Source organism: Lithobates pipiens, unplaced genomic scaffold (assembly GCF_037356315.1).
Source record: "Lithobates pipiens isolate NorthernLeopardFrog02 unplaced genomic scaffold, aLitPip1_a1.2 Scaffold_23, whole genome shotgun sequence".
NCBI classification, from domain to species: Eukaryota; Metazoa; Chordata; class Amphibia; order Anura; family Ranidae; genus Lithobates; species Lithobates pipiens.
This window is the reverse complement of record NW_027507785.1, coordinates 154,851,107-154,874,984: the sequence shown is the minus strand read 5'-3', so window position 1 is coordinate 154,874,984 and position 23,878 is coordinate 154,851,107. Positions and strand designations below refer to the sequence as shown.

The following is a 23,878-nucleotide window of genomic DNA, read 5'->3' as shown; positions in this document are numbered from 1 at the left end:
TATATATTTTTGTATGTTTAGCACTGATTATATATATCTACGTGTATACATGTGAATGTTATGCCGCGTACACACGATCAAACATGCGGGTGGAAAAGTCCGGCAAACTGAAGTCCGCCGGACAATCCCCCCGTGTGTAGCCTCCGGCATACTTTTTTGACCCGAAAGTACGGCGGACTTAGAAAGTAGTTTTGCACTCCAATCTTCCCACCGGACTCGCATTTCGGCAGACAATCCGGCCGTCTGTGTGCCTGTCCGCCGTACTTTTGAAATGAACGGACTTTTCCCGCCCGGAGAAAAGTCCGCTCATTTCGAGCGGGTCTCCAGGTAGGCGGGGCCCGCGAAGGAGACGTCGCTGGCCTCACCACCTGGTATGGACTTAAAGGGGAACCCCAACGCCGAAAAAAATCGGCGTGGGGGTCCCCCCCAAGTCCACAACAGACCCTTGTCCAAGCACGCTACCCGGCCGGCCAGGAAATGAGGGGCGAGCGAGCTCCCCCCCTCCTGAGCCGTACCAGGCCGCATGCCCTCAACATGGGGAGTGCCTTGGGGAAGGGGGGGCCGCGCGGCCCCCCCACCCCAAAGCACCTTGTCCCCATGTTGATGAGGACAAGGGCCTCTTCCCGACAACCCTGGCCGTTGGTTGTCGGGGTCTGCGGGCGGGGGGCTTATCGGAATCCGGGAGCCCCCTTTAATAAGGGGGCCCCCGGATACCGGCCCCCCACCCTATGTGAATGAGTATGGGGTACAATGTACCCCTACCCATTCACCTGTAAAATAAAGTACAAAAAAAAACACAACACACAAGATAAAATAATTTATTGCACAGCTCCGGGGGTCTTCCGTCTTCGGGGGTCTTCTCGTCGGACTCCTCTGCTATCTTCTTGTAGCTCTTTTGCTAGGTGGAGGAGCCCGGCATTCTTCTTCGTCGCCGCGGCCTCTTCTTCCGACTTCGGGGGTCTTGTCCCCCTCTTCGGTTCTTCTGCCGGGCCACCGCGCCTTCTTATAGCTCTTTTACAGGCGGTGGCCCGGTCTTCTGTCGCTGTTGCCGCCGCCGCCTTCCGTTCTTTTTCTTCTTCTCCTTCTTCTCCTGGAGATGTTGACTCGAAGCTCTCTCCGGCCGCAATGCGCTGCGCTGGGACTTATATAGGGACAAGGGGCGGGGTCATCGGTTGATGTCACATGGGTTGATGTCACATGGCGACAGTCCCAGCATCCTCCGGGACTGTGACATCGTAAGGGGGTGGGGTCACCATGTGACATCAACCCATGTGACATCAACCGATGACCCCACCCCTTGTCCCTATATAAGTCCCTGCGCAGTGCGTCCCTGGCATTGCGGCCGGAGAGAGCTTCGAGTCAACATCTCCAGGAGAAGGAGAAGAAGAAGAAGAAGAACGGAAGGCGGCGGCTGTGGCGGTGACAGCGACAGAAGACCGGGCCACCGCCTGTAAAAGAGCTATAAGAAGATAGCGGAGGAATCCGGCGAGAAGACCCCCGAAGACGGAAGACCCCCGGAGCTGTGCAATAAATTATTTTATCTTGTGTGTTGTGTTTTTTTTTTTTTTACTTTATTTTACAGGTGAATGGGTAGGGGTACATTGTACCCCATACTCATTCACATAGGGTGGGGGGCCGGTATCCGGGGGCCCCCTTATTAAAGGGGACTCCCGGATTCCGATAAGCCCCTTGCCCGCAGACCCCGACAACCAACCGCCAGGGTTGTCGGGAAGAGGCCCTTGTCCTCATCAACATGGGGACAAGGTGCTTTGGGGTGGGGGGGGCCGCGCTGCCCCCCCCCTTCCCCAAGGCCCCCCCATGTTGAGGGCACGCAGCCTGGTACGGCTCAGGAGGGGGGAGCGCTCGCCCCTCCTTTCCTGGCCGGCCGGGTAGCGTGCTCGGACAAGGGTCTGTTGTGGACTTGGGGGGGACCCCCACGCCGATTTTTTTGGGCGTTGGGGTTCCCCTTTAAGTCCATACCAGGTGGCGGGGCCAGCGGCGTCTCCTTTGTGGGCCCCGCCTACCTGGAGACGCGCTCGAAATGAGCGGACTTTCCTCTGTGTGTGTGGGCGAGTCCGTTCATTTCAAAAGTAGGGCGGATAGTACGGCGGACTTAGTACGCCGTATTAGTCCGCTGAAAAAGTGCCGTGTGTGGGCAAGTAGCCCGTTCGGAAAGTCCGACGGACAGTCTGGCGGGAAGTCCGCCAGTCTCAGTCCGTCGGATAGTTGGCTACGTGTGTACGCGGCATTACTGTTATTTTGTTTTTATTTTTAGGTAGGGTGAGGTTAAGCATTCACCTATTGAGCGCTACGTGTTACATAATTTTTTGGCTTTTTGAAAATTATTGCACTGATTTGATAATCTCGTGTTAGTAGAAGTTTGGTTAGAGTCGATTTGTGCTTTTCAGACTCCAGCTTTTTCAGATCGTTTTACTGCTGTTCAGTTTGTGCTTGTGGGTTTGTATCTGGTTTTCAGTGCATGTAGTCAGTTCATATCTGTTTTTCAGTACATTCTGGTCCACTCGTTACTGATTTTCAGCTCGCTCTTCACAGGCCTTGCTGTTCTTCAGTGCGTTCTGTGAAGTTCGTTCTGACCAGCCGACCATTTTGAAACCATGGTGTGGGTACGTACTCATCGTAGAGTTTGTGCTGTGTGGGGGCTTGGTGTTCATACTTTCACTGGAGCCCAGTCTATGAACAGGATGAGGAGGAGTTCATGGAACAAGAATTGGTTACTCCAGTGTGACCAATTCTCGCACATGCATTTGCTTTGTGAGATCCAGGAGAATAATCCTGATGATTTCAGGAATTATCTCAGGATGACAGACCCCATTTTTCACCATCTGTTGGCTTTGCTCACCCCTTATATCAGCAGGCAGTATACCTGCATGAGGCAAGCCATCACTCCGGAGCAGAGGCTAGTCACCACGTTGCGGTACTTGGCGACTGGGAGAAGTCTGCAGGATCTCAAGTTCTCGACAGACATCTCCCCCCAGGCTCTGGCAATCATTATTCCAGAGACCTGTTCTGCCATCATTTAGGTCCTGCAGAAGGACTATATTAAGGTAAGTTTTCTCCTTTAACATCACATTATATGTATTTAATTTTTTCTAATGTATTGTATTTATTTCATCATTCCCTAATTACCATGATTGGAATATGCTGTGGATGTCCTCATAGTCTATTCACACAGGGGCAACTTTGGATCTGACTTGAAGTCATCCCAGGTTGCCTCAATTCACTCAACATGATAAAATCAATGTAAGTGAATCAGAGCCTTCTTAATGCACACTACTGAACTCACTCCGACTTCAGAAAAGGTTCCTGTACTACTTCAGTCTGACTTCTAGGCAACTTGTACCCATTGATTTCAAATGGAATTGCCTCCAAGTCGGATCCCCTGTCTTAACTGAAGCAACTTTCCAGGAAGTAAAAATAGTTTTTTAGGCAGACCCCTCCCTCCCACAGAGCTGATTATTATGTGATTGGCCACTGGCAAAGTCCTCTGTCCTGGAGGCAACTTCAAGTTGCCTTGTAAGTTGCCTCAAATCATGCTATGATTCATACCTGGTCATAGTCGTGTCCAAGTTGCCTCCCAAAGTCTTGCTGGAAGTTGGGTTGCCCTTGTGTGAATAGACTCTTATCCTCATGCATGCTGGAAGCTCCTAATGCTCCTTTTTTGGCCTGCATGCATATTTGCCTTCACTAACCTCACCAGCATGCTATCCTGGGCCCATATACACCTATAGCCTAGTCCCTTAAACAATGTATATTGTCAGCTCCATTGTACTGTTTTCCCTGAAAATGTGTTCAAATGTTATGTGTGTCCTTAAATTCATTTATAAGCCTCCCCCACCCTCTAAAATGAGTCCAAATGTTATGTGTGTCCTTAAATTCAGAGAGAGTATTGGAGGCATTTGTTTTGGCTCCCAAAGTCACCTCAAACCCTTCCCCCCATACAATTTTATCAATGGTCCATCAGAGGGGGTGCGGAATCTGATAAGTGGGCCTTATATTTTTGTCTTTAAATACTCCTTACCATTTGGCACTTCCTAACCAGACCAATTTTCAGCTTTCGGTGCTCTCACATTTTGAATGACAATTACTAAGATTGTACCCATATGACATTTTTTCCTTTTTTTCACACAAATAGAGCTTTCTTTTGGTGGTATTTAATCACCGTTGGGTTTTTTATTTTTTGCGTTATGAAAGAAAAAATACTGAAAATTCTGTAAAAAAAAATGAATTTTTCTTAGTTTCTGTTATAAAATTGAGCAAATTAGTAATTTTTCTTGATAAATTTTGACCAAAATTTATACTGATACATATCTTTGGTAAAAATAAGGACAAATTGGTGTATATTATTTGGTATTTGTGAATGATATAGAGTCCACAAGCTATGGTCCCAATATCTGAAAATCGATCACACCTAAAGTAGCGACAGCCTATCTCATTTCTTGAGACCCTAACATGCCAAAAAAGTACAAATACCCCCCAAATGACCCCTTTTTGGAAAGAATACATTCCAAGGTATTTAGAAAGAAGCATGGTGAGTTTTTTGAAGTTGTATTTTTTTCCCACAATTCTTTGCAATATCATGATTTTTTTTTTCACAAAATTGTCATATTAGCAGGATATTTCTCACACACAGCATAGGCATACCGCAAATTACACCACAAAACACATTCTGCTATTACTCCCAAGTATAGCAATACCACATGTGTGAGACTTCTACACAGCGTGGCCAAATACAGAGGCCCAACCTGCACCTTCAGGCATTCTGGAGCACTAAGGCCAATTCTGACATTTCTTTCCTACATGTAAAAATCATCATTTATTTGCTAGAAAATTACATAGAACCCAAAAACATTACATTTTTTTAGCAAAGACCCTAGAGAATACAATGGCGGTCATTGCAACTTTTTATCTCTCAGGGTATTTGCGCAGCAATTTTTCGAACGCATTTTTTGGGGGGAAAAACAGTTTTGTACTTAAAAAAATTAAAAAGGTAAAGTTATCCCAATGTTTTTGTAAATAGATGCCTAACATGTCACCCTTCAAAATTGCACATGCTTGTGGAATGGCACCAAACTTCACTACTTAAAAATCCCCATAGGCAACGCTTTACATTTTTTTACTGGTTACATGTTTTGAGTTACAGAGGAGGTCTATGGCCAATATTATTGCTCTTGCTCTAACGTTCGCAGCGATACCTCACATGTGTGGTTTGAACACCATTTTCATATGTGGGCTGGACTTACATATGCGTTCTCTTCTGCATGCGAGCACACTGAGACAGGGGCGCTTAAAAAAAAAAAATTATTGTTCATTTTACTTTATTTATTTTATTTTGACACTTTTTTCCCAAAAATACATTTTGTGATCACTTTTATTCCTATTACAAGGAATGCAAACAGCCCTTGTAATAGGAATATGGCATGACAGGTCCTCTTACGGTGAGATATGGGGTCAATAAGACCCCACATCTCACCTCTAGGCTGGAAAGCCTGAAATAAAAAAATATCCTGGCGTTGATCGTAGCGGTGAGTGGGTAGAAGCACAGGAGGGGGGCGGGAGGGGGGTGTCCCCTCTCGCCTCCCGTAAGAACGATCAAGTGGTGGAACAGCCAATATGATTATTGCAGAGTATGGCAGGGTATTGCAGGGTATTGCATGGTATTGCAGAGTATGGCAGTGTATTGCAGGGTATTGCAGAGTATTGCAGAGTATGGCGGGGTATTGCAGAGTATTGCAGAGTATGGCAGGGTATTGTAGAGTATTGCAGGGTATTGCAGAGTATGGCTGAGCATGGATGAATGGATGTGACTGCAATTGTCACTGAGCAGTGCTGTGGGCACTACAGATCCAGCCCACAGAGCTGCTGCCATCTGCTCTCTCCCCTCTCCTCTCACACTGTACCAGAGAGGGGAGATCAGCGGGCATTTACCGTGATCCATGATGCGCCGGGTCTGGAGGTCATGGATGTTCCCAGGTGTGCGCCCTAGGGATTCTGTGAGGGCGTCCCATGGAAGTCCACCCAGAATAAGCTGACCGCGCTGTAGACATCTTTTGGCTATGGCCCGGTCGGCAAGTGGTTAAAATAAATGTTATATTGATATTGTGCAAGAATGTTTTTTGTGTAATCTGCTTGCAATGTTATGTGCAAAAGTACTTTTTTTTCTCGTTTGACTCCACAGTTTCCTTTAACTCCACAGGAATGGCAGACTGTGGCCTCCCATCCCATTGAGGCCGACGGTGAGGAAGAAAGCCGGGCTCCTCCGCTAGCAAAAGAGCTAGCAAAAGATAGCGGAGGAGTTCGGTGAGAAGACCCCCAAAGACGGAAGACCCCCGGAGCTGTGCAATAAACTATTTTTACCCTGTGTTGTTTTTTTTGTACTTTTTTTCACAGGTGAATGGGTAGGGGAACATTGTACCCTATACTCATTTACATAGGGTGAGGGGCCGGTATCCGGGGGCCCCCTTATTAAAGGGGGCTCCCGGATTCCGTTAAGCCCCCCGCCCGCAGACCCCGACAACCAACGGCCAGGGTCAAGGTGCTTTGGGGTGGGGGGCCACACGGCCCCCCCTTCCCCAAGGCACCCCCATGTTGAGGGCACGTGGCCTGGTACGGCTCAGGAGGGGGGCTCGCTCGCCCCCCCCCCTTTCCTGGCCGGCAGGGTAGCGTGCTCGGACAAGGGTCTGATGTGGACCTGGGTGAAACCCCCACGCCGATTTTTTCAGTGTTGGGGGTTCCCCTTTAAGTCCATACCAGGTGGCGGGGCCAGCGACGTCTCCTTCGCGGGCCCCGCCTACCTGGAGACTCGCTCGAAATGAGTCCGTTCATTTCAAAAGTAGGGCGGATAGTATGGCGGACTTAGTAGGCCGTATTAGTCCGCTGAAAAAGTGCTGTGTGTGGGCAAGTAGCCCGTTCAGAAAGTCGGACGGACAGTCTGGCGGGAAGTCCGCCAGACTAAGTCCGTCGGATAGTCGGCTACGTGTGTCCGCGGCATAAGCAATCGTTTTTCTGATCGCTGCATTAGTGTCACTGATGCCGCTAGGTAGCTAGTTATTTTTTTAGGTTCACCGCCAGGTTTTTATAGCGCTAGGTACCCCGATATACTACCCAATAACAGTTTAACCCCCTGATTGTCCCTAGTTAACCCTTTCACCCCCTTTTGCCAGTATTCCTAAGCAATCGTTTTTTTGATCGCTGCATTAGTGTCACTGGTGCCCCTAGGAATCTAGATTTTTTTTAGGTTCACTGCCAGGTTTTTATAGCGCTAGGTACCCCCATATACTACCCAATAACGGTTTTAACCCCCTGATTGCGCCTAGTTAACCCTTTCACCAGCGATCACCGTATAAGTGCCACTGGTGACATTGGTTAGCCAGTTAGTTATTTAGGTTCCCCGTCAGGTTTTTATATAGCGCCAGGGACCCCCATATACAACCTAATAAAGATTTAACCCCCTGATTGCCCCTAGTTAACCCTTTCACCAGTGATCACCGTATAAGTGTTACGGGTGACTCTGGTTAGTTAGTTTGCTTTTTATAGCATCAGGGCACCCACCATTTATTACCCAATAAAGGTTTAACCCCCTGATCACCCGGCGGGTGATATCAATTAGGTTTTAGGGTCAGGGTCTGCGTCGCCCCAGGCAGCGCTAGGTTAGTGCCAGTACCGCTAACACCCACGCGCAAAGCATAAACCTCCCGTAGTGATATAGAATCTGAGCAGATCAATATCTGATCTGATCAGATCTATACTAGCGTCCCCAGCAGTTTAGGGTTCCAAAAAAACGCATTGTTAGCGGGATCAGTCCAGATGCCTGCTGGCACCTGCGTTTTGCCCCTCCGCCCAGCCCACCCAAGTGCAGTATCGATCGATCACTGTCACTTACAAAACACTAAACACATAACTGCAGCGTTCGCAGAGTCAGGCCTGATCCCTGCGATCGCTAACAGTTTTTTTTGGTAGCATTTTATATTTAAATCCTGAAGGCAATGCTTGGTTTTCTGGGTCCCGTACATGGCTAGGCTCCCAAAAAGTCCCCCACATGGGGTATCCCCGTACTCGGGAGAAGCAGCAGAATTTATTTTGGGGTGTAATTTTATTTATGCCCATAGCATGTGTGAGCAATATATCATTTAGTGACAACTTTGTGCAAAAAAAAAAAAAATTGTAATATTCCTGCAACTTGTGGCAAAATATAAAATATTTCATGGACTCAACATGCCTCTCAGTAAATAGCTTGGGGTGTCTACTTTACAAAATGGGGTCATTTGGGGGGGTTTTGTGTTATTTTGGCATTTTATGGCCTTCGGGGTGCCGTACGCGGCTAGACTCCCAAAAAGTCCCACATATGTGGTATCCCCGTACTCAGGAGAAGCAGCAGAATATATTTTGGGGTGCAATTCCACATATAACTATGGCATGTGTGAGCAATATATCATTTAGTGACAACTTTTTGTAAACTTTTATTTTTGTATGTCATTATTCAATCACTTGGGACAAAAAAAAAATATTCAATGGGCTTAACATGCCCCTCAGCAATTTCCTTGGGGTGTCTACTTTCCAAAATGGGGTCATTTGGGGGGGTTTGTGTTATTTTGGCATTTTATGGCCTTCGAAACTGTGATAGGTAGTGAGGAGTGAAATCAAAAATTTGCACCCTTAGAAATCCTGAAGGCAGTGACTGGTTTTCGGTGTGCCGTACGCGGCTAGACTCCCAAAAAGTCCCACATATGTGGTATCCCCATACTCAGGAGAAGCAGCAGAATATATTTTGGGGTGAAATTACAAATATAACTATGGCATGTGTGAGCAATATATGATTTAGTGACAACTTTTTGTAAACTTTTTTTTTTTTTGTGTCATTATTCAATCACTTGGGACAAAAAAAAATATTCAATGGGCTCAACATGCCCCTCAGCAATTTCCTTGGGGTGTCTACTTTCCAAAATTAGGTCATTTGGGGGGGGGGGGTTTGTACTGCCCTGCCATTTTAGCACCTCAAGAAATGAGATAGGCAGTCATAAATTAAAAGCTGTGTAAATTCCAGAAAATGTACTCTAGTTTGTAGACGCTATAACTTTTGCGCAAACCAATAAATATACGCTTATTGACATTTTTTTTTACTAAAGACAGGTGGCTGAATAAATTTTGCCCTAAATGTATGATTAAAATTGAGTTTATTCGATTTTTCTTATAACAAAAATTGGAAAATATCTTTTTTTCTCAAAATGTTCGGCCTTTTTCCATTTATATCACAAAAAATAAAAATTGCAGAGGCAATCAAATACCATCAAAAGAAAGCTCTATTTGTGGGAAGAAAAGGACGCAAATTTCGTTTGGGTACAACATTGCATGACCGCGCAATTACCAGTTAAAGCAGTGCAGTGCGAAATTGTAAAAAGACCTCTGGTCCTTAGGCTGACAATTGGTCCGGGGCTGAAGTGGTTAAAAACATAACATACACAACTCTGGAACTTACAAAGTTCAACATTTAAAAACTGAAGGCAATATCAGACATTATAGTGTCAAAAATATCTTGATATTGCGTTCATCAGATGGGTGATGTCACCCCTGCAAAAGCCAAATTTTGAAGATACACACAAATTGGGAGTCCAAATTGGTAATGGAAGTGGTGAGCGTGGTAGACAAAGGTAAAATTTGAATTTGGCCCATCACAGTGGCCTATACTGCTTCAAGATTGAGGCCTATATTGGGATAAGATAATGAGAGTTTAGGCTGACATTAGTGTTTTTGTCTTGTGTATTGTCTTACAGCAAAGATGAATCACTTTAAGGCAGGGGTGTCCAAACTACGGCCCTCCAGTTGTTCAGGAACTACAATCCCCATCATGCCTAGTCATGTCTTTGAATGTCAGAGTTTTACAATGCCTCATGGGATGTGTAGTTCTGCAACAGCTGGAGGGCCATAGTTTGGACACCCCTGCTTTAAGGAATTCATGGGCAGTTTCATAGACAGATATAGGGAGATGAGGAATTTGTGGGAGTTGAAAATTACCAGTTACACTTACTGACCTCTCGACCCAGAACCTGGTCTCTGAAAAAGCACAAAGCTTTTCCAACCGCCAGCAGTTCTCTGAAATTGGAGGATGCCACTGCCTGCTCTCGATCCCAAGGACCCTGGATGAAAAGATCTCCTAGATGAGCTCCCCAACCCCAGGTACTTGCATCCGTCATTATATTTAGTGGGTCTTTCTGGTTCCAGGTCTGACCTGCCAACAGGGTGGCTGGAAGGAGCCACCAGTACAGGGAGTTCTTTACCTCCTTCAAGAGAGAAACCCTTAGGTCCAGGGACGCTCTTCTTCCGTCCCAGGAGGAAAGAAGGAATCCCTGTAACCTCCGGGAGTGAAACTGGTCCCAGTGGACTGCTGGGATGCAAGATGACATCAGACCCAGAATACTCATGATGGTCCTTAGAGAGGCCTCTCCTCTTAGTTGAAGAGTGGCCATGGCCCCCTGCACCTTTACAATTTTCACCTGGGGAAGGAAGATCTTCTATACTACCGAATCTATCTGGTACCCCGGGAAGATTCTGGATTGTGCTGGCTCCAAGGAGGATTTCTCCTGGCTGACCAACCAACCCAGGGGACTTCAAAGTTGGCAGCACCCTGTCTCGGTCGGACAGGAGCTGCTCTCTCAACTGGCTGTAAATTAGCATGTCGTCCAAGTACAGGATTAAGGCTATCCCTTGTAGGTTTAGAAACAACACCACCTCGACCAGGACCTTTGTAAATACCCTGGGACTGGCCGCCAGTCCAAAGGGGAGTGCCCTGAACTGCCAGTGTTGGACACCCTGGGGAGACTTAACCGCGAACCAAAGGAATCTCTGATGGTTCAGGCAATGGGGATATGCAAGTAAGCATCCTTTAGGTCTACCTTCTTAGAGATGACTTTCTTCTGACTGTGTAAATGCTCTCCATCCAGAATTTCTTGTACAACAAGAACCGGTTCAGTTTCCTTAGGTTTATAATATATCAAAGTTTTCCTGAGGGTTTTGGCACCACAAAAATTTGGGAATAGAACCCCCGGCCAATCTGACCTGCCGGCACTGGGGCAATGACTTCCTGTTCCGCCAGAACCCTGATACTATCCAACAGACCCCTTGCCCTTAACAGATCTCTGCGGAGACGGGTAAGTGTAAAGTTTGAAGGAGGGGTTGTCAAGAACTCTAGTCTGTAACCCTCCTTTATCAGACAGAATATGCCTTCCCATTGGGGAAGGAACCACGAGAGCCTCCCACCACCCCTTAGGTTGGAATCATTTGGTCTCTTTGTTAGAGGGCACTGATTTGGGAAACAGGATTCCCCCTTTTCCCTTGTTCCTCCCAAGCCCCCACTTCTTCCTAAGCTCTCTCTTGCCTTTGAAGTGGTCTTTCGCCTGGGGGCCTCTAAAAAATTCCTTTCCCCCCATCTCGTTTGGGTTTCGTTGGAAATTTTTTCCCCCTGTATGAAGATCAGGATAGGATTTGCTCCAAGCCAGCACTGAAGAGCAAAGAGCCTTCAAATGGTAACCCACAAAGATGTGATTTAGACGTAAAGTCACCATCCCAAGTTTTTACCCACAAAGATTTTCTAGCAGAATTTAACAGAGTCGCTGATTCGGTGGTTGTTCTAACTGTTTCAATCGCGGTGTCTGCCAAGTAGACATCCTGCCAATAACTTCCAAGGAAACTGAGACTTCCTTGGATTTATTATCGCATGCCACATGTTCTAGTAGCCTAATGACCCAGGCCTCCGCGTTCCTGGCGACACAGTCAGAAGCCACTGCTGGGGCCATAGCTGCAGTGTTGGCCTCCCAAGCTCTGCGTAGCAGGACCTCTGATTTTTTTTCCATCTGATTCCGTATGTTTCCAGAATCCTCAAAGGAGAGATCTGAACGTTTGGACACTTGTGCTAGAGATGCGTCCAAATGAGGGACTTTAAAAAACTTTTCCTCCTCCTCTGGTTGAAAGGGACATCTATGCTTCCAGGCTTTTAATCTTAAAACCTTGCGTTCTGGGTCCTTCCACTCTCTAAGATGATATCTTTGAGAGACTGATGTACTGGAAAAGGATTTTCCTGCAGCTTTCCTAGTCCCCTGTACAGCTTATCTTGTGCCGAAACCTGAGTAGCAGGGAACTGAATACCCTCAGAGGTATAGATAGCTTTGAGAAGACAGTCCATGTCCTCAGTAGCAAAGAGATGACCCCCTGGTCTAGTGTCAGATTGACTATCTAAATCTGAGTCCTCTCCCTCTTCACAAGAGGACTCACCTGAAACCTCCACCTCTTCCTCATCCGAATAGGGGTTCGGACGCTGAGACCCCTCCGTACATCCTGTGGGGGCCCCATCCTGAGACGGGGAACTTTCTCTAGCTGAAAAGACCCTGTCCCTGGGCCTATCTCATGATTCAACTGAAGCTTTAAATGACTGAAGGGTCGCTAACATCTCCGCCTGAAGCGCCCGACATTCCTTCATAGTCTGAGCAGACTCTTTCCCTGCTAGCTTATAAATGCATCTATAGCAAAAAGGATTAGCATGATCTAGCGGGAGTTTTTCATTACAATTGCCACAACGTTTAGATATAGTTGTGTTTTTTTTAGATTTAGTGGCTGACCCCTGAGCAGGACAAACCATATCTGAAATTAGAAAGGAGAACTGCATGTCAGCCCACTAGCTCTCAGTACACTGTGAGGGAGGGGGGATAAAAACAATAATGGGCCACCCCAAAATTTCTTCCCCTCCACCGGCCGAGTCACTCACCCCCTGTAGTGAACTCTGTAGCCGTCACTTTTGGTCCATCCTCCTCCTTTGCCGCACTGCGCCCCACCATCTTGGTACACCTGAAGCCAGCGGAAGTACGTCATACAAACACGCCATCCACTTCCGGACATGCGCAATCCGGCTGGGGGACGCCGCACACATGCATGCTAGACCTTCTACTCCCGCCAGGAAGCCGGCGCCACATCCACCAAGGCTGCTCCCACGGCGGTGTCACAGGTGTACCCGGATGAAGCCAGAAAACCCCTCTTAGACCATTTGCCACCATCAGGTGGGGGGAAGAGAGCAGGATATTAGGTCCCTGAGGTTGTGGGGACTCTCACCATGCCCACCGCCATCAGTATCCCAGGGAGGAGAAAAACAAAGTCTCTATCCCTGCTCCCTGGAAAAAAATATAAGCATGATTCCCCCTGGAATGAGCCAGGCTCCTTCAGATTCCACAGTCCCCACTGACTGTATGAACTGAAATTTCCAGGGGGAGCCCTCGGTCCCAGACCTTAGTCTTAAAGTAAAGGAAAATAATAAATAAATGTTTTGTTGCCATCCTGTGGGAAACATAATCAATAACTGAGGGACAGAGGGTAGGGAGGGGCTTTTTAAACTCTGTTGCTGATTGTGTTTTCTGTCAGGTGGGACTCGTCATCTCAGGTGTGCCGTCCTGGAAGATGACTGGAGAGACACAGCTTATATTATAATAATCAAGCTAAGAGGTCATCGCTGGAGAAACTTCTGGAATTTGTGAAGAGTCGGGTCCCCGAAGCAAACATGACATTTTTGGAAAATAAAATTGGGATCTTGAGGAACATGTATAAGAAGGAGCATAATAAGATCCAGAAATCACTCCGATCAGGAGCATCAGCAGAGAATGTTTATGTCCCCAGGCTGTGGTACTTCAGCAAACTGCAGTTTCTGGACGAATAGACTGAAGCCAGGGAATCTCTTTCGACCTTTCCCTGGAGCCTTCCCTCCACCGTTCCCTCAACCCCAGCAGAGGCTGATGAGGAACAACCTGGGCCTTCCATCCTGGAAGATTTGGATGCGCCCAGCTGGAGCCAGGTATAATATTTTTTGACATATTTATTGTCCTAATATTAATGATGTTAACTAGATGTTATAATTGATTACAAATCATTTATTTTATTCAAAAAACGATGTATACATATCACTAGACAGTAGTGGCCAAAAATGTTTGGGACCAGCTTGAAAAATGCTGGGGTCAGAATGATAGTCTTTTCTGTTTATTAACATTCAATTTGCAAGTCATGAGCTGAAAATTGTGTGTGATTGATGAAGCAAAAACTACAACTATAACTCAGCCAGGAGGAGGTTCTGGAAAGCATCAGCCAGGAGGAGGTCATGCCCAGTGGCAGCCAAGAGGAGGCTATGCCTAGTGGCAGCCAGGAGGAGGCTGTGCCCAGTGTCAGCCAAGTGATGGGATTCCTGGACCAGATTGTGCTCCCTATTATATGGACTCCTCAAGCTTACAATTTTCTTTTCCACAGACTTGTTGATGTGGGCCATGGGGGCCAAAAGGCTTCGCAAATTCCAAAAGTTTGTCCAGCGTTGACTTCCTCTTTATTTTGTTACCCAAAATAAATGGATATTTTATTTTCACAAAATACTTCACTGTGTGCTTTTATTCAAAAAGGACAGTTTGTTTGTGAGTAGGCAGGTGCATTTAAAAAAGACAATGTCAAATTAACAAGGGACAACAACCTCCTTGAGGTTAATAAAAAATATAAGATAATAATGTTATTGTGGTGACTTGAAACTCCAAAAAATCGAATTATATGGAGATCACTAGAATTTTTTTTTATGTAATCGTAAAAGAAATCTTGATGAAATAAAAAATTATAAAAGATGAGTATAAAACATAATTGGAAACATTATTTATGGAGATCGGGCTTTAAAAAAATAGATTATTATTCATGAGATGAGGATAAATAATGAAGAAAGCAGTTTGTGAGAATATGAGCAGCAAAACAACTTCATCCTTCTAGCATTATAAAGAAGAAAAGAATACGCTGCATTAAAATATCACAGAATTAACAGTGTGAGGAATGTGCTAGCTCCAATACGAATGCTAGTTTTACCACACAAGCGCTTCCGTCTCATACTTGCTTCAGAGCATGCGTCGTTTTTGGTCCGTCGGTACAGCATACAGACGAGCAGTTTTCCCGATAGAAATGGGTTCCATCAGAAAAAAATATCTAGGTCAGTCAGATTTTTTGTAAAAAAAGTCAGATGAGGCATACAAACGATTGGAGATACAATGAAAAGCTTTCAGTGACGTACAACACGTACGATGGGACTAGAAAAGGGAAGTTCAATAGCCAGTAGCCAATAGCTTCCATCTTGTAGTTGAATCTGAGCATGCGTTTTTGCCCATCAGAATTTCATACACACTAACGCATTTTTGGATAGGAACTTTCTCCGACCCAAAAATTGAGAACAATTGCAATTGCTCTCAATCTTACACAATCGCATTTTATGACCAAAAGCTCTCATCGGTCTTTTGCTGCCCAAATTTCTGATCGTGTGTACGGGGCTTAAGACAGAAGAACTTTTATTACATTCCTTTTGGTGGCCTGGTTAGAAGAAAGATGTAAAAAGCTATGTAGTAGTGTCGCTAGTAAAAAAAAAAATAATAATAATAAAAATGCCATAAATATATCCCCAATTTTATAGACGGTATAACAAACCAATCTATATACGCTTATTGCAATTTTTTTCTCTCAAAGATATGTAGAAGAATACATATTGGCCTAAACTGATGAAGAATATTTTTTTTTTACATTTTTGGATATTTATTATAGTAAAAAGTAAAAAAAAAATGTTTGTTTTTTTCAAAAATTATTGGCCTTTTTTTGTTTATAGCACAAAAAATAAAAAATGCAGAGGTGATCAAATACCACCAAAAGAAAGCTCTATTTGTAGTAAAAAAAAAGGACATACATTTTGTTTGTGTACAGTGTCACATGACCGCGCAATTGTCAGGTAAAGTGCCTCCCAAAAAATGCCTCGCAAAAAATGGCCTCATCATTAAAGGGGGTAAATCCTTTCAGGGCTGAAGTGGTTAAACAGCAGGTATCTCCAGTTTTTATTCCTGATCTCGCTATCTCACTTCCAATTCCTGCTGTTACCAATAAACTAACTACATTACAGGAGATTCAGGAAAAATTGATTGATACTCTGAAGGCGGCTTAGGACTGTTACAGTACAGAAATCGCAGGTTACTTCCTGCATTTCATGTGGGTGACAAAGTTAGGTTATCTACTAAAAATTTGAAGGTTCATGTTCCATCTGCTAAACTGGGCCAAAAGTTTGTAGGATTTCTGCTCAAATCAATCTGATCACCTTTTGCTTAAAACATCCAGACAGTATGAAGATTCACCCTGTTTTTCACGTATCACTACTTAAACCATTTCAGGAAAAACTTTTTTCTGGAACTACTTCTTCTGTTGAGGTTTACGGTGAAGAAGAATTTGTGTTGAAAAAAACGATTAATTCTAGGATCTTTAGGAACAAATTACAATATCTGGTCAAATGGTAATGATATGGGTCAGAAGAAAATGATTGTGAGCCTGAGGAGAACGTTCCTGCCCCTAGATCAACAAGAGAATTCCACCAGAGGTTTCCTCACAAACCCAGCCCTAAGACATCCAGCTTGAATAAGCCTGCCTTGAACCTTGAACTCTTTGCTCCTCTCATGAATTTCCTGATTTACTTATTTATACTTCTGTTTGATCCTTACCTGCTATACCTAGGTTATTTGCCAGGATGACCTGCTTGTGTACCAATCTTGTTGGTTGGTGGGAATCCCTCTAGCTATAGCTACTGGTCTCCCAGCCTGACCTCTGACGTGACATTATTCCACCTCCCAATTAATCAACAGGTGATATAGCATTAGCATATAGCAAATATAGCATTGTAGCCAGTTTGTACAAAATAAAAGTAGAACACTTTTATTTGAAAATGTTATCAATGGCTTACTAATAATTGATAAATGGAAATGCAAAAAAACAAAGCTATTGGACAGCCCTCCAGCCATGTCAGGGGTTACATTTGAGCAGAGTACTTGGCTGTTTACTACTGCCTCTACTGAGGAGCCAGTCAAGCAGTGTACGAGAGGAGGGGCCGTGCAAAAAAAAAAAATTCTTTTGCATTTTGGGCCACACAAAAGTTTAGGGAGAATCTGGATAAAATCTGATACTACACGCAGGCACCAGAAGGTACCTGCTATTGCTTCTCCAGAGCAGATTGTTAAGTTTTGTCTTAATTAAACTTTAATTAAAAACCTACCGAAACACAAGAAGTGCAGTGATGAGAATAAGTATGATAGCAACTGCCAGAGTGAAGACTGCAATTGTCATAATGTTAGGACCTGAAACAGAATAAAAAAAACATAATAAAAACACAGAAAGGTCTATTGCTACAATGACTTAAAAGGAGAGAAGAGCTTACCACTCCCAGGAACATCACTTGGGAGTCTTTGATTTTTCCAGATAAATGAAGGGTGTAAGTCCACTACAGTTGTCGCGTTGGTGCTGGTGTCAAACCGAAGAAGTTCTGTATACTGATGAGAAAAGCAGACATGTTATTTTTATTTTGAGGTGGGCCTAAAAGAACCCACTTAATTAGTGAGAGCCTTCTTAAAACAGAAAGTAATTGCAGGCTTCTCTATCATCACAGATCTCCAAAAATAAGTGTATTATTGCTCATTTTAAGATAGTGGGCAGAACCATGCAAGATATTCCTTTCTGCCCTTGTAGTCAACTGCACATATACATCCTAATATTAAAGATAGCTTTATTCTGCAAACTGTGCATACATTTGTTTCAGGATAGTTGGCCATCATCAGTACAGTGTATGGAAACCAATGATTCTTATACTGCACTGATGATGGCCAAGTATCCTTAACAAGATGTACATAGCTAGAAAAACATGGCTTTATAATATGCACTGTATTTGTACTATAAACCAGTGGTTCTGGATATGTTTGACCACATGAGCAGAAAATAATAATTTGCTTAATTATGCTCAGTATCCTAAATTGAGGAATGAACCCCTTATTTTTTGGATCTGCAATGAAAGATTTTATGGGCCTTCTAAAAGGGGGTTGTAAAGTCAGAAGGTTTTTTTTATTTTATTGCATTCTGTGCATTAATATAAAAAGCCTTCTGTGTGCAGCAGCCCTCCTCACCCCCCTAATACTTACCTGAGCCCAATCTCTGTCTTGCAATGTCCACCAGTGTCTCCTTAGACTGAGACTCTCGCTTCTGATTGGCTGTGACACAGGCTTCTGCTGCTGTCAAAGTCAGCTACCCAGTCAGGACCGAGAGGTGGCGGGTCGGACCACGGCTCCATGTCTGAATGTGACTCAGCTTGAGTGCCCCATAGCAAGCTGCTTGATGTGAAGGCACTCGACAGGAGGAAGGGGACAGGAGCACAGAAGAGGGACCTAAGAAGAGAAGGACATGGGCTGCTTTGTGCAAATTAACTGCACAGAGCAGGTAAGTATACCATGTTTTTTATTCTTATAGATAAAAACAAGACCTTTCTTTCACTTTACAACAGATGAGTAATTAAGCTTATTATTATATTATTTCTTCATGAAAAAATATCGGAGATAATAATTTCAAATCATCAACATTTCATTAGTGCTTTGGTGCTCTGGTCTAACGGTGAACTCCAGTATGTTACAGCATTGCACAGGTTTTAAAAGTATGAGAAAAGCAAGGAAAATCGCAATATAGAGATAAACAAAGGCAAACAAAAGGGGAAGGAAACACTAGTAACTTCACTATATCTACGCATAGTTGATTTGATGTTTTTCGAGAATTATCACAAGCCCATTAGACAGTTTTTTTACAAAAAGAAGTAAAAATTACATTCAGAGAAATTTAGAACAGCATCACACAGCACTGCAGGAGTTACCACACACTTGGTCGAGCAAGTTTTATGTTAAATGGTGTCCTTTTAGTAGTTTTAGAAACAAATGTCAGGGGAAAACCCTCTAGACTTCCAAATATACTTAAAGGGGTTGTAAAGGTAAATGTTTTTTCACCTTAATGCATTCTATGCATTAAGGTGAATAAACATCTCACACTGCCGGCGCCCCCAGTCCCCCCCCCCCTTTTACTTACCTGACCCCTCGAAAATCCCGCGCTCGCCCCTGCCGTCCTTTTCCCCATTTCATCCTGGCAACTTATTGGCTGGAGTGGATGGCTTGAAAGCAGCGCAGCCTATAGCCGCCGGCTGTATCATGGGAGCGCGCCCGCAGGTGCTTCTCACCATGCGGGGGAGCTCGCATGAACGTGAGAAGTACCTGTGGGAGGAAGCAGAGACAGCCGCCGAGGGACCCCAGAAGAGCAGGTTCGGGGCCACTCTGTGCAAAACGAGCTGCACGGTGAAGGTAAGTATAACATGTTTGTTATTTAAAAAAAATTAAAATTTTTACTTTACAGTCCCTTTAATTGTCTGGATCGTTCAACTACGTTTGAGGCTGATTTCTAAGATTGGGTGCTTTTTTAAACATCATAACAGGCTTATCGTGAAAACCAAAACAGTAAATAGTGGCGCTAAGGTAATTAGCATATACTCTAAATCAGGGCTCAAAATTTCAAGTCCTGAGCTACTAGCCAGGCCTCAAGGGTTGCACGTCACCAGTTGCCCCACCAAACCCTACCATGCCATGCCTTATTCCCGCCCCTAAACACACCCTTATAAATTATCTAATGAAATGACACTTAAAGGTTTTATGCAGAATTAAGTTATAAAAATAATATTAACAACAACTTTATCCATGCCCAAAAATGCAGCCTGCCGGTGTCCACCAATGCAGCCGGTGTCCACCAATGCAGCCTGTGTTCACCAGTGCAGACTGTGTCTGCCAATGCAGCCTGAGTTACCAATACAGCCTGTGTCCACCAATGCAGCCTGTGTCACCAATGCAGCTATGTGTCCCCATTACAGCTATGTATCCCCAATGCAGATTTGTGTCCCCAATGCAGCTATGTGTCCCCAATTGCATCTATGTATCCCCAATGAAGCTATGTGTCCCCAATGCAGTCATGTGTCCCCGTTGCAGCCATGTGTCCCCAATGCAGCCATGTGCCCACATTGCAGCCATGTTTCCCCAATGCAGCCATGTGTCCCCATTGCAGCCATGTGTCCCCAATGCAGCCATCTGTCCCCATTGCAGCCATGTGTCCCCATTGCAACTATGTGTCCCCAATGCAGCCATGTGTCCCCATTGCAGCTATATGTCCCCAATGCAGCCTGTGTCCCCATTGCAGCTATGTGTCCCCATTGCAGCTATGTATCCCCAATGAAGCTATGTGTCCCCAATGCAATCATGTGTCCCCATTACAGCCATGTGTCCCCATTGCAGCTATCTGTCCCCAATGCAGCCTGTGTCCCCATTTCAGCTATGCATCTCCATTGCAGCTATGTATCCCCAATGAAGCTATATATCCCCAATGCAGTCATATGTCCCCATTGCAGTCACGTGTCCCCAATGCAGCCATGTGTCCCCATTGCAGCCACGTGTGCCATTGCAGCCATGTGTCCCCAATGCAGTCATATGTCCCCAATGCAGCCATGTGTCCCCATTGCAACTATGTGTCCCCAATGCAGCCATGTGTCCCCAATGAAGCCTAACTGTGTAGGGGAAGAGAGAGGAGAGCCGCTGCCACTGCCTGGTTGATCAGAGCGCGGGGAACATAGCAGCTTTCAATTCAATAGCTGTGTGTTCCCCGCTGTGCGCTGTCATATACAGCCCCTCCCCCTTTTCCGGGCACTTTGATAAACAGATCGCCCGTCTAATCCTGGTTCGGGTGATCTGTCTATCAAAGTGCTATGACAGGACATGTGGCGTGCGGCGACTTATATAGGGACATCACCGGATGATGTCCCCGCCCATTATGATGTCACAGTCCCAGAGGATGCTGGGACTGTGACATCATAATGGGCGGGGACATCATCCGGTGATGTTCCTATATAGGTCGCCGCGCATCACGTCCGTGCCATTGTGAGCGGAGGATGCGACGAGGCAACATCTGAAGAGAAGAAGAGAAGAACAGAAGGCGGCAACAGCGGCAGCTGCGACAGAAGACCGGGCCACCGCTTGTAAAAGAGCTAGCAGAAGGCGCGGTGGCCCGGCAAGAAGAACCGAAGAGGGGGGACAAGACCCCCGAAGAGGGGGACAAGACCCCCGAAGTCGGAAGAAGAGGGCGGCGGCGAAGAAGAAGAAAGCCGGGCTCCTCCGCTAGTAAAAGAGCTAGCAGAAGATAGCGGAGGAGTCCGGCGAGAAGACCCCCGAAGATGGAAGAAGACCCCCGGAGCTGTGCAATAAACCATTTTAACCCTTGTGTGTTGTTTTTTTTTTAATTTTCCACAGGTGAATGGGTAGGGGTACATTGTACCCCATACTCATTCACAGAGGGTGGGGGACCGGGACCTGGGGGCCCCCTTATTAAAGGGGGCTCCCGAATTCCGAAAAGCCCCCCGCCCGCAGACCCTGACAACCAACGGCCAGGGTTGTCGGGAAGAGGCCCTTGTCCTCATCAACATGGGGACAAGGTGCTTTGGGGTGGGGGGGCCACGCGGCCCCCCCTTCACCAAGGCACCCCCCCATGTTGAGGGCATGCGGCCTGGTACGGCTCAGGAGGGGGCGCGCTCGCTCGTCCCCACCCCCTTTCCTGGCCGGCCGGGTAGCGTGCTCGGATAAGGGTCTGATATGGACCAAGTGGGGGACCCCCATGCCGATTTTTCAGCGTAGGGATTCCCTTTTAAGTCCATACCAGGTGACGGGCCAGCGACGCCTCCTTCGCTGGTCCCGGCTACCTGGAGACGCGCTCAAAATGAGCGGACTTTCCTCCGCGTGTGTGGGCGAGTCCGTTCATTTCAAAAGTACGGCAGACTTAGTACTCCATATTAGTCAGCTGCAAAAGTACCGTGTGTGGGCAAGTAGCTCGTTCGGAAAGTCCGGCGGACAGTAAAAAAGGTAAAAAAAGTCCGCCGGAGCCTATACACGGGCGGATTATCCAGCAGACTTGAGTCCGCCGGACTTTTGCACCAGATTGTTTGATCGTGTGTATGAGGCATTACTCTGACCTTAATTATAAGATTGGTCTTACTTTTTTGTATATAAACATGCCTAATTCACAAGGTTTTTTTTTTTTTTTTAAGTATCTCTGCCATGCCTTGGTTAATAAGGCTTATAATCTTTCTACTGACTTTTTGGTTTAATTAAATTTATCTATGCTGCCATCTAGTGGCCATTTGTATAACTGTGTTATATCTATTTCAATGTAGTCATGTAGTATAGCTGGCTAGATTTGGTACATGCAAGCCTCCATACTTTCAATTCCATCAGGCCTTGCATCAGCTTCTTCGGCCTTTTACCTTTCACCCTGGAAGCAAGCACACCGGCTGCTAAGTTCTACGCTAGCCATCCGGATCCATCTTCGGTATGTTTACTATGTGTGTCTTCAGCTAGATAGATAGGGAGGCACTAATTGTATGATCTTTTATTAATTGTATTTTGTTTGTATCTGTTACAGTTTTACTCTATCTTGTATCAATAAAAGTTCAAAGGGATTCTGTGCCTACTGGAATGCATTGGTATGAGAGGAGTTATCAGTATGCCCAAATACACCTCAGTTACGTGCAGTGAGGGGCATTAGTAAAACGGTACTAACAGTAAAACAAAGGCTTCTAAGCACAGCTAGCATACAGAACGCCAGTAAGACAGCAGTGTTATCAGCTTCCATATAGCCAGACACCATGTCACAGACGAAGTCAGAGCACTTCGCGACAAGGTCAGAAGTTTACTCCATGAGTACAAGGAGGTCAGTGAAAAGCGAAACAATCGCCATTGCCACACAAAGGCGGAATCTGCAAAAGTAAAAGCTGACTTTGCGGCAAAGGAGGCCAAAGTAAAAGTTGCGTTCGCTGAAAAAGAGATGCAAATGCAACTTAAATTAGAAAAGTTACACATGGAAACTGCATTATAGGAACTTGCTGCAGAGAAGGAATCAGAGGCTGCTGCAGCCGAGGCAGATATCTTAGAAGAACTTGCAAGGCCCACCAGTGAGCGACTCAGCAACGTACTTGAAAAAAAATCCGTCCCTGACGACAGTACAAAGCGTACCTCAGAATATGTGCAGCGATACGCTGAACCAGTTATATAAAGAAATACTAATGCGCTCCACCTAGCAGTTAACTATAGGACTAAATGAATATAAATTTCATTCACAGGAAGCAGCCAGCAAAAAACGGTGATCTCAACACCAAAAATACGTGGATAAAATTAAATAAATAAATGCAGCGCTACCTAAAAATGCATAAATATAAATAAATAAAAAGTGGAATGTCCAAATGGGACTATAGTGCAAATGGGATACTATCCCACTACAGTGATAAATGGTGAAATAGCGAATAAAGCATGTATTGTGCAATAAAATTAAAACCCTGCATACATATTCCAAGTGAATACAGGAATACAAATAAAGTTAAAAAATATGTGCAAAAAATATATATAATATCAATCCAGTGGCTGTGTGCAAAAATGCAATAATAGCAAGTGATTGTCCACAGAACATGCATAAATATTTATAAACTTTTAAAAAACACAAAGTCCATGCAAAGAATGTAGAAGTGATTTCCAAAGGTGCCAATCCACTGCAAACTTCAGTGCCTATTATGTGCACCACCTATTTCCCCCAGCCTCTCACCTCCAATGAATGGTAAAAGGGCGCTGTATGTAAAAATGCTGCTGAGTCCTTGTCCATCCAGCCTCAGTATTCTACCGCTGTTAGTGTATCGCTGTATATTGCTGTGTGCTAGCAGTTATTATTCTCCCAATTTCTCCAAAGGTATCCAGTAAGTATGGAATGGAAGAAGACAAGGGGGGCTTTCATGTGTAGAATTTTAGATCGAACAGCAGCCCAGCCATATTGGATCATTCCAGTCAGAAGGAAGAAAGAAATGACTGCAGATCCAGAACTTCCGATTGCCTTTTATATTGTTTCACAAAGATAACACCAAAGACACCAAACTATGGTCATGTGGACGCATTTCACA

The 23,878-nt window shown here is 45.1% G+C and overlaps 1 protein-coding gene across 1 annotated transcript in view; it reads right to left on the bottom strand.

Annotated features, from left to right (window-relative positions):
• The window catches only part of GUCY2C (guanylate cyclase 2C), a 1,344,189-nt gene that overhangs the window by 904,210 nt on the left and 416,101 nt on the right, over window positions 1–23,878 (bottom strand). Inside the window, exons 10-11 of the mRNA XM_077452503.1 lie at window positions 17,255–17,366; window positions 17,093–17,174 (exon numbers count right to left, since the gene is read on the bottom strand). Of these exons, the coding sequence (XP_077308629.1) occupies window positions 17,093–17,174; window positions 17,255–17,366 (194 nt within the window). The remainder of the gene's footprint in view (window positions 1–17,092; window positions 17,175–17,254; window positions 17,367–23,878) is intronic.